Here is a 21,177-nt window from a genome sequence, read left to right on the forward strand (position 1 = left end):
CGCACATAAAATTTATATTGCAAATATTTTACTATTTCTAGAAAAAGAAAACGCTCCGCCCTCTGTGGTTTTGTATACAATGATACGATATCGATTTGTTGAGAATCAATATTGATCGTCTGGAAATCTGTATAAAACGCGAACAAACGAATAAGGAAAACAGGATGGCATTGATGAATGTTCTCATTTTTAGGCAGCAACCTGCTTATATCATTGAAATATCGATTCTTGCAGCTCGTCGCATGGTATAGCGTGTACACACGAACGCTATTCTATCATCTATTCTCCTTTCACGTTATAAAATATTAATAAGAATAACGGTCAAGAATCAAATGAAGCAATCGCTCTGTACTGCGTAATTCAAGTCGTAATTCAAGAAGTCGACGATAATTTCGGGGGGGAGGAATCCGAAATCGAGGGGGTAGCAGTAAGAAAATAAAATTATTTTTATTTATAATACAATAAAACCTTTTTTTTTTTTTTACACATTTTGTACTGTACATGACTGACGCGTACGCGCGCGCCAGGCGGCGTCGCACAGTTCATCTTCCGCACAAAAGTCTCGTGAATTACGCGTAAAACCAACGTGGCACTTAGGAACTTCATTTCGTCCGCGACGAATCGAAGCCGCAGTGTGACGGGCGAGCCGTTACGAAGTTAACGTTATTTCGGTCCCTCGGCTAAAGCCTCTAAATGCGCTTCTACTTTTAGATACACTCACTTTTAGCAATGATCAACTTTAACTACGTATCACATTGTCGTCGTTCCTCGCATGGAGAACGAGTCCTGCTCACTCCATCAGCACATTTCCACAGCACAATCCTTCGAGCCGACTCCTCAGGAGAATTTCGCGATGATATCGCGAAGGCTCGTGTAGGTGCCAACGATCAGGCCTAACGCCCCGATCAGTATTAGGCACGTGTTCTTCGCTATCATGATCTTCTTCTCGGTGGGCCCCATCACTTTCCAGAAGGCGCACAGTTGGATGATCGCCGGGAAAGCAAGTCCCAAGGCCGACAGACATAACGCGCCAAACAGCGATATGAAGAGATCCAATTCCGGAATTGTAATTGCCAAACCGACTGAAATGGATTGCGAAAATCGACAATTAAGTAGCTATTTTGATTGCAAATATACAAGCGCATTAAAATCAAATTCAACGCTTTCTTCATTTTTCAGAATTAAAAATTCTTTATTTTATTAACAAAATGTCAAATTTAATGCACAGTTTGGAATTTGTAATATTACATGCCTACGTCTTTTAATTATTGACAAAGTTACTTGAAATGTACTCACAAGTAATCAGAATGATGGCAGTTCTAACTACATATTCCCAGAGCAGCTTGTAACGATACTTCTCAAGAAGCGTACTGATGTAGCCGTTCCACAATATATCGATGGCGACGTAGCACTGAATGGGATGCGTAAAAAAGATGGCAATAGCCAGAAGAATTTGTACCGCAATTCCCAGGTCTTCGTGGGTCGGCAGATTCAGCGTGATGCTACCAGCGATTTTGCTGCCGTAACGTATGTATCCGAAAAATCCCAGGACGGCGTACAGCACGACTATAACTCCCATTGCAATATTGAGAACGCCGCATGGTTTCATAAAGGATCGGGGTGTTTTCATCTCGTTTTCCAACGGCATTACCTGTAAGTAAATAGTAAATTATTATGGAATTCAAATTTTCGATTTTCCTTAATTGTACTCTTTGTATTTTATTTGGATTTATTGCTTCAAAATATTACAAACAACTATAATTTCTTTCATAATTAAAGATAGCATGAATTAATGTTATATATAAGTTTATACTCATAAATTTAAATACAACATTAATTCATGCTATCTTTAATTGTACTCTTTGTATTTTATTTGAATTTATTGCTTTAAAATATTACAAATAACTATAATTTCTTTCATAATTAAAGATAGCATGAATTAATGTTATATATAAGTTTATACTCATAAATTTAAATATAACATTAATTCATGCTATCTTTAACTGTACTCTTTGTATTTTATTTGGATTTATTGCTTCAAAATATTACAAACTATAATTTCTTTCATAATTAAAGATAGCAATTAATGTTATATATAAGTTTATACTCATAAATTTAATTATTTTAATTAAATTGAGACTTTTCTATCTAAAATGTTTATTGTGTTTTGGTTGATTACTTACTACGCCGATGGATTCAAGGGCGAATAAGACGGTGCCAAAGAAGAGCGGGAAATTTTTAACTTCCCCAACAGTCACGCGGTCGTTGAACGTCAACGGCTCTCGAAAGATATAGTAAAGAATGATCGCAAACCCGGCGAACATAATAGCGTTTGCGATTGTTGAGCACGGTGCCAAGTATTTAAGATTCTTGATGTAATTAACAAAGATCAAAGGTAACAGCAGAATTACCATGTATATCTCCAATTCCAATTTAACAAAAGAGCTCAATCCCTAGAAGAAGAAAAACATAACATGTAATTATTTATTAATGTGTGTATAAATACAAAAAATAAAATCACATTTCACACGCGTATAGAAAGAAATTTGAAATGACAGAATAATGGAAATCGCTTTAGATTAGATCAGACAAAAGATTTGAATATATTGTATGTTTCAAAGCAAAAAAAGTAAGCTTCGAGTTCACCAAGAAAACTAGAGCAAAAGTAGTATGCATTGCGAATGGAAAATGGAACATTTTTATTTTTGTCCAATTTTACACAAATTCCGAAATTCAAATTTTCGAATTTTTAGACTTCTGGTTAGTTCGAAATATTTGACCCAAACTGTTTGAATTGCCTGATTACTTGAAACTTCCGAGCACATAGATGAATTTTTAATGATAAAGTTTTCTTTGCACATCGATGATAAAGTGTGATGCATGACATGTATGGTATAGTCGACTTGCACTTCGCATCACTATACACTAACGATAACGGTAATAATATCGCTCGGAGGTGCATATGCAGATGATTATTATTAGCCGAACAAGGGCAGTGCTGTTGGCAAATGCGCTACCTGATACTTTGCGAAGCAATAGCCAAGAAAATGAAGCAAAACGATATTGTATATATTTACAGTGATGCAAATGATGTGCGCAGACATAATGAATAAAGTAGATCGTAAAATTCGTCGCAATGTCGTGCGACATCGCTTCTAACAATATCACTTTGAACATGCAAATCCGGCATGCAAAATGACGCGCGACTCTTTGCACTTGTGTGCGGACGCGGGTAAGCTTATTCTTTGATTCGTGAAAAGTTCTAATAAAAAGTCGATGGACACTAAACGCATAATGCCATATGCTAAATGCAGTTCGTGACACGTTAAATAGCTTCACGGCGCAAATCGTGTTTAAAAATAAGACGTAATCTTCAAAATATTCTAACGAGTTCTCGGTAGGATAACAAAGCTGCTCGATTCCGTTAATGCGACTAATCACATTGACAATCATATGTCGAGAACAGCACAATCGGCACTGGCTTGTCGAGTATTACATTTACGTGACATTGAATTCGTAATTAAATCGCGCGCTGGACTTCTCGGAAACGTCTATACATACCATTTTCCTGTCATGGAACCTGAACATCACCTTCGCAATGCATGTCCTCGAATGAGAACTTTTCGCCGTCATTAGACGAAAGGTCACCTCCGTTTATGACACTTACGTTTTTCAATCACGTAGCGTCTGAAAACATAACGACGCACGGATGACAGTATCTTCGCTCATCTTCTCATTCATTCGGAATTTCGTTGAAAATTGAATATTGAATCTCTCTTTCTCTCTAAGAGAAAAAATCAAAGTTAATAAATCATCGTTAAAAATAAATTTAAATGTTAGAAAAAATCAAAATAATCAGTATTAAGTTAATTTTTTACATGCTATAATTGATTTTATCATCCCATTGTTGTTAAATATGCAAATTTCTATAGAAAATAAGTTACAAAAAGAATTATTTTATAGAATATTATAAAAGAAATATTTTAATAAATATATTAATAAGTGTAAAAACACAATAGAAACTTGTAGATTATATTACATATTACGTATCGCTCATAAAACATTGTCAATTTTTTACTATCATTTTCCGTCGATAAAGTACCAAAATATAATTTTTGATACTACAGAATTCACAAAATAAAAAATTGTCTCAATTAATTCTCAACGAAAGTCAATTTTCGAATAATTCCAAATAAACGTGAACATGAGTAAAAAAATTTTACAATACGTGCGTCATTGTATCTCAGAGTGCTAATTAACATACAGATCGTTAATTCATAGTGCAAGAAAATAAAATGATTAACAAAAATGAATAACAAATTTCCTGCAAATACATCATAAAGTGATTAAATCTAAATTCCAGGGATTCTAGCGATTAATGAATGTAATTTCGCAAATATTTAGCTAATTTATCGCATTTGATTAACAAGCGTTATATATGACGACTTCGCTTTTACGTACTGTCATTACGATGTTTCGATTTCAAGGACAAGCGGAAATGGGCGCGTTACAATCGTTTAACGCGTTTCATTTGTCGCTATCGAATCTAGCCTTCATCTTACGTAAGATACACATAATGATGCATGGACGACATGCAATCAATTAAACACACACTTGAAAATTAATATTTGCCTGTATTTCCACGAATTGCGTATTATATAAAACAATATTTATACATCAGCTTTACATGCTGATGAATTCATTAAAGTCATTAAATCGATAAAATAAATATAAATAAAAAAAGTATTTATAATTAGTCTTTTTTAGTGTAAAAAAGTGTACTCAATAAAAAATACAGAGCCTACAAAAATTATTCTAGTGATCTGAATGATGCAAATCACCTTGAACATATTTATTGAAGAAACATCTTTTAATCTTAATTTGATCGTTACAATGTGATAAAGAGATACCACTATTTTTCGTTATTCCTCTTGTAGCAATTACGGTACGTAATGTTTTGCGATAATCAGCACAATTATCAGCTACATCTGCGTGTAGTTAATTATGTACTATGTACATTTAATATAAAAATATCGTAATATGTACATTTAATATCGAAAATATGAACTATTCTTTTATATTCATAATTTTATAATAAAATAAGTTAAATCGATAAAGTAAATTAATTCGATTAAATATAATAAATTATAAATAATTTAAAAAAACATAAAATTATTTATAAAAAGTAAATAATAAAAATTAAAAAATGTTTCCTGCCCTTTTGAGATGATAATTTAAACTAATCGAAGCTATCAAAACATTATTATTCACAAATACACATATTATTTTTTATCGCGTGAATGACTGTTGTATCCACTTATTGCTTATCAAAAAATGATGGTAAATAAGACGATACCATAAGTGATTCGATAACGATAGCAATCATTGCTTTTTGATATTACAATTACAACAAAATTTTCCAGAAACGTTAAACAAAACAATATTGAGTGGATATCGGAATCTTAGAAATCCTCTTTAAAGATAACGATATCTGCGGAATAAAATAATTTACTCATGTTTTCGATGTTCAAATTAAGATATCTCTTTCAGCGGACATTTTAAATGACCGCTTAGATCGTTCACTGATAATTCCGTCACTGGAATTATTGCACAACGCGCGTTTAACTGCCTTGTATCGATGCTAGAGTGAATAACCCGTCACCAGAAGCTTCCGGATAGGAATAATTCATCAGCCGCGTTTACAAGCCGCGTCTACGTGCGAGCATGCGGCAACGGCAGCGTATCATGAGCCGAGTTAAACGACTTCTAGAATTACTTCCTTAGTTTCAGATGTCACAGATTTATGGGTTACATACATAAAGATAGACCAGTCTTTGAAGGAACTTTAGATTCTAACAATAAAAGCGTGAAATCGCCCTTTCAAAATTTCTCGAAACACTGCGACGCTCAGTTCACATTGCTTGTGAGAACGTTATTTGCATCCTTTTCGTAAAAGAATAATATTATATATCGAATATGTTCTTTGGTCTATGCCTCATTTTTGCACAATATTTTATCTATACTCATTTTACTTATATTATGTTTGTTGTAAACGACAAAACATTGCGACACGCGTGAAATTATACAATTTGTAAACCTGTTTGTTCTTTTATATTTCTCAAGTTTACTATTTTTGCGGCAAAGTTGGTTAAGTTTGCGTGTCTGATGTATGTCTATCCTGATATTCGAAAAGAAAATTCAATAGTATCTTGACATTTATCTGAAACTTTGAACGATTAATGTATCTGTTTTGTGTGCGATTCCGTTCACTTCGCATCCGACCCTCATGCTTGCGAACGCAGGCGGCATTCAGGTTTACGTGAATGCACGCGTTGCATCTACACACACTCTACTTACTTGCCATAATAACATATGTCGTAACGACAGTTAACTATCTATTACATTGCGTACTACGCAACACCTCCCAATCCGGTTAAAGTATCGTCCACATGAGATTTAGCGCAAATTACTATATTATAAATTGTATTATGTAAATGTCTTGTATTGCATTTTTGCAGCATAGATGCAAACATTTATTTTCCTATGTAACGCTTATTTTACACAGCAAAATGTTTGTTCAATAATTTAATTAATCGATCTCCCAAATTACTATTCTTCATCCACAAATAAGACACTTGGCTCGTTAAATAAAGAGTGTCCAAAAGTTACTCCTTAAATATAATATATTTTGAATGGCTAAATTGCTAAAATTTTCCAAAAATGTTGCAATGGCACTTTCATGCATTAAAAAAGTGCATGTCAATAATCGAAACAGAATTGCAATGAGTTGAAAACAAATTTTGCGCTGTTATATGATTCTTATGTGAACGATACTTAAGTTAATGCTTGTCCGACGCGGCAGACAGTTCTTACTTGATGTAATGTAATCCTGTAATCGTGATAAGATTCTATTTGCTTCGCGTTGTTGCAATAATTTCTCGTACGATCGACGAGATAGTAAAATTCCATAATAAATCATTTCACATGCGCGCGACTTTGCGCGCAGTCTGACGTAAAATAAGAATGGGACAAACATAATTGACATAAATACGTGAATTTGTAATCTTCATAAACATGACACAATTATTTATTATCAAGATTCCATGTAAACAAAAACATTATTTTTATTAAAAAATGAGTTTTGCAAAATTTGTTCCAACTGACATATATGGATTATATGAAAAATAGCGGAAAATCTTTGTTTAAAAAATTTTCAGAGTAAACTGCATTTGGTAAAATTATGGAAATTTGCGCGGAAACGAGCAACATCCTCGATACAACATCAGCGAAAACGTCGATGACCGACCGTCTATGTTAGTACAATCACCTTGACTCAAACCGTACGTGCATTAATTACAACGACTGTCTACTTGCGTATTCCTGCGGCGTATATTTCCCTGGCCTAGATTATTCCTTTTTCTACCTACGTGCTTTAATCCTGGTGAATATCGCGATATCGGATTGATTAGCGCATTAAAATAATCGTTATGCGAGAAAGAATTCGCATAAATTATTAATCAACGTGATGCAAACGAGTATAAAAGAGATTAATAATATACATACGCGGAATGCATTTGCGGGACACGATTATATATTATCAAATCTAAATCGATATTGTTTTAATAAAATTACTCAATAATAAAACCTATAAAACAAAAAACAAATTTTATTTTAATTTAATGTTTGTTTGGTCTTGAGATGTTAATTTATTTAAATCAAATCTTTTTTTTTTCGAATTGTTATTGACACCGGAACTTATGAATAATAAATAGACAAGTTGTATTTCATTTTTTGTTAAACGTAATAAACTTGTCTCAACCAGGTCTTCGTTCATATCAAATGCGCATTACAAATGAAGTGCACGTTCACGAACATTTACATGCCGAAGATAAAAATCTATTTTAAAGTTGAATTTTATGACATTTGGAAAGCGTAATGCAATACGAACTGAAAATAGTGAGGATACTCACCAGTTGCAGATTTCTGGAAATGAATACCAAGTAGACGCAGCAAGTGCCCATCTGATATACCAACAGGAAGATGTTTATTATGTGTCTACGAACAAAAAAAACAAATGTTTTTCATGAAGGAGGTGTAAGAGTTGCCATTAAGATTTCTAATCGTGTTCTCATTGCTTAAATTAAAGTATTATAATAAAACTCAATAGTACAATAAATGCTATTATAATCATATTATCGTTTATTCAACTATCAAATTAAACAAACTCTTTTTAATTAAAAATAAATAAGAACTATTTTATACTAAAATAGAGTTTCTAAAATTATATATTAAATGTATATACTGGAGATTTAATTTACTTACATGGAACTTTTGGAGAACCGTCTCAGAAATACTGGTCCTTCGAGTAAAGCACTTTGCGCAGTCACCGGATACGTCATGGAGGGCACTCTGTTCCGTTTACATAATTCGTATTCTGAACGAACAAGAATTCGCATGCAATATGTACAGAGAAGCCCTATGATAATTGTGGCTACCAAACCAACGATGTATCCGGCATTGTAGAAGGCCTTTGGCATCGCAAGAATTCCAGTGCCCAAACTGCCCTTCAGCAAATGGAGCAATGTTTCCGCATCGCTGGAAATTCACGTTGGAAAGAAATCAGATATTTACTGCTGCTACCCGCAATAAATATGATAATTGGTAAGTTTATTACGACAGAGAATCGTACGCGTCAAGCATTTCGCGTTTTTCACCAGGAAAATGATTCACCGAGACTTCCGATTTCATTATTGAATGTAGGAAATTACGCTAATAAGCCGCTTAGCGCAAGACGTGCGGTGAATAATCAACTGTTATTTCGCATGCAAAGAAAGTGTCGCATGGCGCGTTACGTAGCATTCTTAATCATCTTGTATGACAAGTTATATCGTTTTTCATTATGATTAACTCTTTAATAAAACATGCTCCTTCATGAATCTCGATTGGATAATTCCTGTTTAGTTAAATGCCAAGTGATGCAAATAATAATTTTCTTTGAATACCGTCTTATTAATTAGCTGTTTTTAAGTCTCAATTTTCAACACATACTGCTAATACTGGATTTTATTTAGATAATAAAAAAACATGGAAAATGCTGTCATTATAAAAATGTCATTCTTTTTTAATTATTATATACGCGCGCATGATATATTGCAAAACTTTAAAAATTACATTACAATCCATTTATATGATTGACGTTGATTTTGAATAACTTTTAAAAGCACGTAACAATTTACTTTTCTATTAAAAAGAAATGATAATTAATCTTTTAGTTTAATTTTAATATAGTAAAAATAAATTAAGCTACTAGAGCCGGAGTTGATATTGCTCATTTATTAAATTATATTATCAACAATCCAGTTGTACAAACGTTTCGATCATTTTTCGTGATCATCTTCAGTGTGACTCATTCTTCAAATAATGTGCCAATGTAACTGCCTTGTAAGCAACATAAAACTTGATTGTAAGCAACATAAGACGATATCAAGGCAGTTACATTGGCAGATTATTTGAAGAATGAGTCACACTGAAGATGATCACGAAAAATGATCGAAACGTTTGTACAACTGGATTGTTAATAATATAATTTAATGAATGAGCAATATCAACTAGCTCCGGCTTTAGGAGCTTAATTTATTTTCACTGTATTGAATAAAATATTAAAGAGCCAAATCAATAATTTTATTTTTATTAATTTTTAAAATTTTAATAGTTCCGTTTAATTTTAATAGTTTAATTATAATAAACAATTTATCTTAATCGGTGAGTTTATCGCTATATTGGTTTGATTTAACTTATCAACTCAAATTTAGGTAACTGATATATTAAATTATAATATATTAAAAACACATTTTGTTAAATTTAAGAAGAATTATAATTCTTCTTAAATTGTTTATATTAAATAAATATATAAATATTGTTAAATTGTTAAATATTATAAATATTGATAAATTGTTTATTATAATTAAACTATTAAAATTAAACGGAACTATTAAAATTTTAAAAATTAATAAAAATAAAATTATTGTATAATTAATTGATTAATTGATATAATTAATTAATTGTATAATTAAATTATATTTATGTGATAAATAGACGTGATATAGACGTGATAAATTTTCCTTATATTCGCATATTGTTTCTCAACTGCATAAAACAAATTGGCACGAATCGTATTCGGTAAGACTTACGTAGTCGGATGCTCCACCACTCTGTAACTGTACGGATCGTAATTCTCATCTTTTTCATCTGTACTTTTCTTTTTTTCCTCGAGTTCCAGCACGTAAACGCCGTCATGTTTCTCACTTGATTTATAACTATAAAAATGCATCTTTTGTTTTAAGTACATCACATATCTATCAATAACTAACACTGTCCGACACTGATTTTGTCTTTGGCTTGCAAAGTATCATTTCCAGAGTATTTTTTGATTCTGAAAACGATGCTGTCCTCAGAATTTGCCTATCACGCCACATTTCCGAAAAAAATGGGATAATATAGGCCAAAAATGACGATTTTGGCCGTATTAGAATGGTATTGCGGTTAAGGAAATTTTATTTTTTCAATTTTGTCTACATTATCTTAAAATGCTATTCTTTACCTTCAAGATGAATTTTTTTTTGTTTCTGTACGATTTTTTAAGATCAAGTTATGTGAGTTTGAAATTACCACTGTCTGGCGCTTACCTGAGGTCGGGGAAGATTGCTACAAATTAAATAAACGTAGACAAAAATAAAACAAAAATAAAAAAGAACAAAAGAACAAAAGAAAAAATTAAAAAAGAATATAAAAAAAGGAGTGTAATAAAGATCGTCTCCACGTGGTGCACTCCGGAAACACATATTGTGGCTAAATGATCTTTTAGCGACTGTCATGTTAACCTCGGAATATCAAGTCCAAGAAACACAAATCACGTAACCACAAAAATAAAAGTGTGCGCGAACTAACAAAAGATATGACTTACTAGCTATACATGTTATGCCTAACTTCAAATTTACGTAACTTGGTCGTAAAAAATTGTACAAAAACAAAAAAAAATTTATTTTGAAGGTAAAAAATAGCACTTTAAGATAGTGTAGACAAAATTGAAAAAATTAAATTCTTTTAAACGCAATGCCGTTCTAAATATGATCAAAATCAACATTTTTGACCCATGTTACCACATTTTCCTCGGAAATGTGACGTAATAGAATTTTTCTGCGCGCGTATTAAAATTCAGCGACCAAAAATCTTCGAGAAATGACACTCCACAAGCCAAAGACAAAAAAAAGTCAAATTTTATCGGACAATGTAATACTTTGAGAAGCGTATGACTAATTTGTGATAGTGAATAAACAAATAAATAAACATTAATATCATAAATAAATAGGTAAAAAGAAACCTTTTTTATACATTTTTGTGATATTTATAAAAAAATTAAATTGTATTAGATACTCACCCATTTTTATGTTCTTTGGATGAGGAAGACTTTTTCAGACCCTGCAGAACATCCTGAAAAGAACATTTAACAAGATTAATATATATAGCAATAACGGTAAAAATGTATAATCGATTAACTAAAAGTATATTTTGTGGAGTTTGTAATTTTTAATATTCCAAAAAATGCGAACACAAACTTCTGGATTGGCCTGATATTTCGCGGATGTAAATAATTTGTAGCAGATATACCTGTTCCGCAAATCATGAATGTTTTTATAAATCAAAATTGCAGTTTTTCACAGTTATACAATTTTCGCCGGTGTAAAATATGAAACAGCAGGTTGGGTACTCCATAAATTTTTTTATGAACGCTACAAATACAATCTTGAATTTAAAAAAATGACATTAATCTCGTTCTTTAAACAGATATCTTTCATCTTTAAACACTGCTTTTTATCGCATGTCAAAATCGTATCTCGCATCACGTTCGAACTTCACTATTCATAAAAGTGGACTTTACTGCTTGCTGACGATTATTGATCTTGATTTTACTAGCCGATATGTAATGCGCTACGTATAACTATAGATATGACAATTCTAGATAATATTTACGATTGGAAGACATGGTTTGGTGAGTTTACGTATTCACACATGTACAGATTAATTCAAAAAACAGATCGCACTTTTATATATTTTCTAAAAAATTATTATGATCAACGTACATGCGCATGGAACTTAAAATAATTCGCGAATTTGCAAACTGTAAAAATAAGTATAAAATTTGAGAGATTCCTTTGATGAGTAATAAACATCAATTGCAACATCAGTCAATCATTAATTGCTTGGAAATAAATGTATGAGTGGCATATCTTTTCGAATTATGCTGTAATATTCCGCGTCTGCAGCTGCTGCGATATATAAATGGTTATACATACATCACACTTATTTAATAGGGAAGTTTCGCGTCCGGCTTTTTCCGTCTGGCTTTCTCGATATAATTCGATCGATTTGATCAATCGGTAACATTAGTATAATATTTATCTATTTCTATTGAGATGAATAGAATCTTCTTCGGCGACTGGCTATTTTTACGCTTTGGAAGTATTTATTTTATCGTTTTCGTGATTTCCGTAAGTGAGACTCGTGAACCGCAAAATTATCAAAAATTCATTTAGCATTGAAGATTTCAAGATAATTTTGGAATAAGTAAAGAAGTGCAATTGGGAAGACCAATCTTCTCGCAATCTTAAATCATAAATTGCCGGCCGGCATTTACATAATTCCTCGAGACTGATACAGCTTCTTTACGTGCAGTTAAGTCGTAAACGTGATGAATATGAGAAATTTTCATACGCCGTGTACTGTGCAAACGTGTAAATTGCATAATGTACGGATACGACTGTTTAATACGTCCTTCAAAGCGAAAAGATTACGCCTACAAAATGAGATTCATTATAAATGCATGCATTTATAATGGCGGTGATCATAGTGGAAAATTCCTTTATATAGTATCGATATTATTCAAACAGAATTATTGAAACATCTAGTATCGATATATGTCGCAATATCAAGGAAAATTTTCCACTATATTCAATCACGTCGGCACTCTGACATTCTATCTGATAATACTTATATCTTCTTTTGAGATAGAATCTCGTCTCTTTAATCCTCGAAATTTTGTACAGTAGTATTCTTATGTCTATTTATTTCTTTCACATAATTGTGTGAATATAACAGTGTATATTAATATACGTTTTAAATTTCAAATGCATCCCTCCCTTTTTTCATAAACAATTGAACAATTTCCCACAAATAGCAAGATTCTTCCATTCTGATAAAAATAATATTGTTTAAAATTAATGACATTAATATTATGTTAATGATGCATTCAGTTAGAAAGTATAATTATCTTACAACACATTTACTTTATTAATGGCTTCTGAAAGAGATATTAAGCCCCTCGATAAACATGGAATTATCAATTTGTCGAAGTCTGCCTCTTTGTTTTATCGTTTCCCGTAAAAAGATTAAAGCATTTATGACACATGCCAATTAGCGGCATCAGTAAATCATTTTAATGTGGTTATAAACATTGCATATTCTTTTCTCGCTGCATACCACATATTTATCGCACAGTTGTCACATCAATGCAAACTCAATACGCAAACATATATATGTCTCACACTCAATTAATAATGAATTATAAATGAGTTTAGTTGTGTAAATCATAAACATCAGCGAATAGACAGATGAGTGTTCACGCTTCGGCCTATTTTTCCGTAACGGTATGCAAATTTCTTTATCAACACTTCAGTTAGATCTGTTTATTTGCGATACCATAAGAACAGGATTTCATATCGTTCGCATTATGCGAAGAAATCTGGCATAAACCGACTTGCGTATTTGCGCTTATTATTATTTCCACTGTCACCAAAACACCTGTGTTGTACTAGCAAATAGTCCAATTACGAAACTAAAATGGAATTTTTTTAGGCATCTCGGACGATAAATCTACCTTATTGAATTTGTGCTGTTGAACATTTTATATTATTACATATCTCAAATAAAAGCTTATTATTATCATTGTTAATATGATAAATTTGTAAATTATTAACTAATTTTTATTAAACATAAAATATAATTACTTTATTTTTAGAATGCGTTATAAATTCAAAAAATCAGTATTTATAATTATATATCTATATGTAACAAAATAATATGCAAAAAATCAACAAAATGCATCAATCATGTGAATGTTAAAATTAATAGAATTTTTATATATCCTAAAAATAACAAAATTAATACTCAAATATTACGATTAGTATTTAAATTTATTATTCTGCTTGTACTCAAATGCATAATTTTATTAACACTTTGCGTCGACAATTATCAGCCTGACGCAGCAAGCTGATGATAATTATTTTAATATAATTGTTAACTTTCATTGTCTAAGAATAACTGTCGCGTTTTAGTTTACAGAAACAGATTATACCGTTAATAAGTTTCCGACGTCAAACAAGTGATGAGATTAAGCGCAGAAAAAAAAAATCAATGGAATATTACAGGTTTTCTGAAGAAACCTATAATAAGCGCACGCTCTACTGCATATGCTAATTGCTTAAAATGTGCTAAACTAAACTAAGTTTCGCAATACCGGACAAAGCATTTTTTTTGTATTACGTTATGAAGTTGCCGCAATCACACTTAAATATATGTCTGCGTATATCAATCAAATTTGATCTGCACGTTATCAGATTTATATTATCAATAAACTAAGTTGATGAATAAGTTTGATTGCTATAAATTAAAAGCTTTCTATTGAGGGATTAAACTGATGGAAATGTGGCATAAATAGTGTTACTTAATGATAATAAATCTTCGATAATGAGGCTTACATTGATACAAAAGATTGCATGATAATATGTCGCGATAACATAAAATATACTTGAAAGACAACAATTCTATGAATCTGATAAATGTTTAATAATTTCTCAACATAGATAAAACAATGAAAGAAAAAGATTAAAAGATTCGAAACATAGAGAGTTTTCATCATATTTGTTAATATTTTTTTAACAGACAAAATGTTGACCGATTAAAAATTCTGCAAATCTCTCAGATAAAATTCACATCTTAATTTAATATTTTATTTTTACATATCAAATAATTTAATTAATTTTAGAATTATCTTCTAATTTTACTGCACACATGCAAATGTTCGAAATAAATCATATTAATTGTTCACCATTTTCTAGCAATAAAAAACAAATAAAATATAAGTTTTATATTTTGCATATTAAAAATTCGTATTATCGCATAAAGAATTGTCAAATAATAATATATTTTATCTGTCTATTTTGCAATTAATCATTAGCTCTTGAAAGGAAAATTACTTTGTGAACTCAAATGCTTCTAATCTTTTAATATTTGTTTTTTCTAATCAATAAAACTTGTATTTATCGAATTTATCGAATTCTTGGCATAATCTATCATCATGCGGATAAGAAAACTAAAGTTTTTAAGTACTTATTTTCCTGACAGTACCTCAATTATTATGATTTTAGATATTTCAGATACATAATTTAACTTATCACTTTCATACATACATTTGTAAGATTTTTTAAATATCTTGAGTTATCGCATATTACTTATATATACAATATTTATATTATCACGTAAAACGTCAATTTTTTCTACATCAAATTAATTACTCGAACTCGACGTACGTTCACGTAATAAGAATTGCATTTTAATTGAGTCTCGCTATTTTAAGAAATTATTTTATAATAGCTATCAATTCAAATCTAATCAAGTCTGTTAGAAAACAACAGATTTATTTCTGTTTGAACATAATCGCACCTTCGGCTTACGAAACAATATTGTTGCACCTTGGATTATTGCAATTATCACTGCGCGACTGCAAACAATAAGAGCGATTTTAGCGCAAGATTTCCAAACCTCGACAATTCAGAGCACGCGCGATTCGTCCTTTGCGCGAATATACTAGGTGCGCAACTAAGTTTCCGGGTTTCACACATGAATGGCGCTAACGATACATGTAGTCGATATACATGTCTAAAGTTGTGTTTTTTTATTAACTTGGACATCTGTCAACAATAACCAGTCATAATACCAACACATATTGCAACGCAAAAATATTTTTTCTAACAATAAAGATGTCGAGTTTTGTGCCAAATAAACAGCATTTGCGGGAAGCTTTGCTTTTCTGCTTCAACTTGAAAGAAAATGCAGCTGAAGCACGCCGTTTGCTTGAGAAAGCCTACGGCGAACATGCACAATCGAAAACTACTTGTGAAGATTGGTTTAAACGCTTTAGAAATGGCGATTTCGACACTGAGGACAAGGAGCGCTCCGGAAGACCAAAAACATTTGAGGACGCCGATCTGCAAGCGTTATTGGATGAAAATGATACGCAAACACAAGACAACAACAACTGATAAATTTGAACCATGCATTGCTCGAAAAACGGCCAGAATGGGACACGAGACACGAACGAGTGATATTGCAGCACGACAACGTTCCGTGCCATCGCACTTCCATCGTCCAGGACACCATGAAAACGCTGAAATGGGATCTGCTACCGCACCCGCTGTATTCACCAGACCTGGCCCCTTCCAATTATCACTTGTTCCGGTCGATGGCACATGGCTTAGCTGGGCTACACTTGGCCAATTTCGAAGAAGTGCAAAACTGATTGGATAAATGGTTTCGATGCAAAGACGCGTCGTTTTATCGTCGCGGTATTCATGTATTGCCAGAGAGATGGCAAAAATGTGTAGCTAGCGAGGGACGATACTTTGAATAAACCGTTTTTTGTATTTCTCTTGAAATTTTCCATTTTGCATTGATAAAAAAAAACCCGGAAACTTAATTGCGCACCTAGTACATGCCGGCGGAAAAAATATGGAAAAAACAGACGGAAATCAGTGGAACGGACAGATGCCACGATAGTTACGCAAACATTTTCTAAGTATCAAGTCATTAAAAAAAAAAAAAAAAAAAAAGGAGAGAGAGAAAAAATCAAAGAGCCGTTTTAGGAAGTTCCGCGACGAGACGTGCCTCGACCGTCAATGACTTTGTACAAATATTTTGAACAGCAGAGAGCATGTGCGAATCGTTCTTGACATTATACTCGACGGCGGTGAATGCTTTTCCACGGGCATAATGCGAGCTGTGCGACGGCTCGAACGAGAAAGTAGAGGAGTCGAAGGTGCATTATGCAAACGCGCGCGCTGCGCTACCGGTATGCGATCGATCTTGAATTTCTACGATGCGTAAGTAATCGCGTAATTATCGCGGATAAACTCGTTACGTGCGGCTCGCTGCACATTGATTAGCCGTATATTCATTACACAAGTCGTCCGGATCGAGATAAAACCGGTATCCCAGGCAGAAATTCAAGTTAAGTCTCGGCAAATTAATCGGCCGTTCATCAAGACGATCTTTTTGTTGTTTTTTTTTTCAGCGTTACACACTCGCAATTGCAACGGCGTTACAATGCAAATTGACGTATAAGAATCGTGCATTTGAAGTAATGCAATATATGCCTTGTTTACGGTAAACATGTATATTCAAATCATTCTTATCAATGTTTTCAGTAGCGCTGCAGCGGAAACAATCCTGCAAAATTGTTATCAGGAAGATGCGACTTCCAGATTCGCTCTATTAAGCCGATAAATTGTAACAGCAAAATAAGTAATTGTTATTGTCGAATAATATTGTTACCAGAAGAACTTATTAATACGCAACATATCGGCCAAGGACAGCCAAGATAAAAAAAACAAATTAATGTGCAATAATGTTTAGAATATATGTATATATCGCAAAAGAATTTAATAAATGCATAGCATAAGAGAGGTATTATAATGCATCATTATAGGTGCGGTATCAAGAGATAGCAGAAAATATAGCACTATTATGATATCTAATATTCAATGCAGATATGAGAGATATAATCTTTTCATTCTCGGAATAAAGAAAATTAATCCTTGCAGACCGAAAGTCGAGTCATGCTTAGTTCAAGTCCAGTTCGACATATAAATCAAATTAAACTATAAAATATAAAATGTTATTAAATAGAAATATATTTTAATCAATTATAATAAAATCTTTTTTTTTTACTATTTAGTATAAAAAATTATGTATTTGACAAAGAGCCAATTCTAAAAAGTCTATAACTCTATGTAGAAATTTATTTATAATTTTATGTTATAGAAAAGATTTGAAAAATCGTAATATATCACTGATTTATAGTTTTGCACATGTGTGTATTCTAATTTTTCAAATATTTTCTCTCTATTGCATATAAAAGTATAAATATAATAACATAAAGTTATGAGTAAAATTTTATTTCAAATTCTATGGCGAATTCGTCTAAGGTGGGATTGGATTGCAAGGGAAAGGTGCAAAACCTTTGGTACAGTTTGCACAACAATTTTACACACTTTCGAATAATCGTACGTGTTTTAAAGGACAACCATTGTACCTGGTTGCCTTCGATAATGTAGGGAAAAAAAACGGGAGAGAAAAAAAGGCTCATGATCGGCGCGCCACGGGCGCCTGGAAAAAGTCGCGGGAGAAGGACATTTCGCAAAAGCGAGCGCTAAACGTCAATCAGTAGACGTCAACCAGTTCGGCTCCTTCGCTCATTGGTATTTCCTTATTGTGCAACAGTTGTAATTCGCCAATTATTGTCGGCATAAACGAGCAAAAAACGGAAGCACGCCAGCGAACGACGTCAACGGCGTCGTTTCGGACGTCAATGACCGTCGAGCGAGCGAATAAACGATTGTCCTTCGAGATTTTCGTCGGCGCAATATCTAAAAGTGTAAACTTTCCATTCTCATGATCGGCTCATGATCGGACCATCGCGCAACAGCAAAGCCGTCGAAAATATCATGTGTGCAACAGTTACTTCAGTTTATTATTATCCTGTCACGTAATCATTTGTCGCTATAAAAAGAGTTACTGACAGTATGCAAATACGGGCGTATTTAAAGGCGATTGTTTTTTGCTACCTGAACACAAGAAACAGGTTATATATTTTAAATGTTATCTTCATGATCCACATTTCTAAGTGTCTTATCTTAATGACTTAAAATTTAATCTTGAGATATAGCGAAAGCGAAAATTTATTAGCAATTATAAAAATTATCGAAATCAAAGATTCAAATCTAAATTATTGATTTTAACTTAATAATATTTTAATCGTTTAATATTAAATAGCTTGTAATAGTATAAATTTGTCAAATACGAGAGAAAGTTAAAAGCAGAGGAACTTTTTCGATCAAGTTTTTTAAAGTGAATTATATGATAATACATTGCAATGTAAATCATTTCGACTATCATTTTACTTAAATGTCTTTGACTTTGACTTACCCTTGAAATGACGCAAAAAATTGCGTTAAAATACATTTTTAGTACAATTTTAGTATGCACTTTGAGGTCTCTTATATCTGTACATTATGTTATCATATGTGAATTATGCATGCTTAGATAAAACTGTACTTTAAAAGATATGCGGAAAAAAAATGTGTATTATTATCAACTTCACAAACGCGAAATAACACACACAATGAGAAATGCTAGTTTTTCACTAAAAAAAAATTATTCGCGAGAAATATTGGTTGTCTTATATAAGTTTGTTTTCTTTTATATAAGACTCATGTGCGCATATTTTATTGTTGGAAATATTTTATCATTTTAAGTCATAAAACTTTTTTATTGTGCACATTTTCTTTGTGAGTAATTTCTGGATATAAGATTCGGAAAAACTGAATATACAAACGTGGCGTTAAATGCCACGTTTTGGAGAAATTTATCTGTCATCATTATTCAACGTGAGAAACTGTCTTTTTCTGCATTTTTGTAAATAAAACTTTCTTCATAACTTTTTCTAAAATTCGCAATTTTCCGCATTTGTATTCCTTTTCATGTCAACACTTCATTCTACGCTTTCTCAACCGAGAAAGAAGGAAAGTATGTTTACAACTTTATACTCGCGAAGGATATTCTTTCACGAAATGATTTTGGCAAATAAACCGCCAGCAAAAATTAAATAAAAACAAAGACGATTTATGTCGCAAATTTGAGCACTGGAAAACATTAGAGTGTATTCGCAGGTGTGATTCGGCGAAAACTGTCGTGTATCAAAATCGCTACGGAGATATCAATAGAGAGCTCGATATTTCTTTTTCTTTCCAATCGCCGCTAAAATATTCACGCTTTCTTACGCCTGAAAACCCGTCACCAACACTTCGCACATATATTTGTGTACTCACCGTACTCGATGTAAATCCCAAATTGTCGTGTGACATCTTTGTAGGATGAACCACTAGATACCGGTCGAGTCGCTGACTTCAATCCTCGTGTGCGATAGCGTAACAGAAATCAAAGGCGATGTATCGAGTTGAGGATAAGAAGCGAAAGAAGAGAGGAATAAAGCAAGGGGTTGGTCAGACAACCACAAACGGGCAGAAGAAAGACTGAAAGGAAGCAAAGATGCAATCGAATATGTGAGATGCTTTAATCTCCAAAGATCCGTTACATTATATGTCGCGACAGGTACGACCGCCGCAAGTCGACTGATCTGACTTAGCGCGAAGTATTATTTATATAGCATCATGGCATGTGCGACTCGCGCTCACGGTACCGTTTCGTACGTGTATCATTTCGGCGGAGCACCGGCGAGAGAGGCCAAACAAATTTGTATTCGTGCACAACCGGCCGATTGACACGACGATGCTAGTTCAAGTGGCGCGTCTCGAGGGTGCAACACGTCCTGTTTCGTCGTTGACATTTTGGATCCCGCGTCGATATTATCGGCGCACAGCCGAAAACGAGCGTACAAGTTGCCGATTCAAGGGGCTGAGTGACTCTACACCGGGAATTTATTCGTATGTATGTGACGTAAACGAAGGTAAATCCTTATACGGGACAAGTACGTGCAGCACACTTATGCGAGTAAGTAAATATAAGTATTCATAATACTTTTCTGCGTTTGTGCGTGCTCGATAAATTTGATTGTAGCGCAGTAGTTGCGATTTTTACGATCCTATATGATACAATAATGATAATTTGTTAATTATTATATAATTATTGATAATTTATTAAGCAGACAAAAAGCGGCTAAGTGCGCTTTCTGTATTTTAGCGCCATCATTTGTACTTGTTATATATTCAAAATTTTTTTTAAATTGATTTTTTCTTTGGGATGATTTTTCAATGTAAAAATACAAAG

General features: G+C 32.6%; 1 protein-coding gene across 1 annotated transcript; it reads right to left on the reverse strand.

Moving 5' to 3' along the window:
• Window positions 1-422: 422 nt before the first annotated feature.
• On the reverse strand, window positions 423-20,999 carry LOC105680157 (proton-coupled amino acid transporter-like protein CG1139). The gene is made up of 8 exons (XM_012380617.2): window positions 20,220-20,999; window positions 11,438-11,490; window positions 10,191-10,316; window positions 8,323-8,595; window positions 7,971-8,055; window positions 2,184-2,453; window positions 1,297-1,651; window positions 423-1,082 (listed from the first exon to the last, which is right to left on the reverse strand). The coding sequence occupies exons 1-8, from the start codon at window positions 20,253-20,255 to the stop codon at window positions 838-840; spliced, it is 1,443 nt and encodes a 480-aa protein (XP_012236040.1). The 5' UTR covers window positions 20,256-20,999; the 3' UTR covers window positions 423-837.
• Window positions 21,000-21,177: the final 178 nt, after the last annotated feature.

Source organism: Linepithema humile, chromosome 5 (genome assembly GCF_040581485.1).
Source record: "Linepithema humile isolate Giens D197 chromosome 5, Lhum_UNIL_v1.0, whole genome shotgun sequence".
Taxonomy (NCBI): Eukaryota; Metazoa; Arthropoda; class Insecta; order Hymenoptera; family Formicidae; genus Linepithema; species Linepithema humile.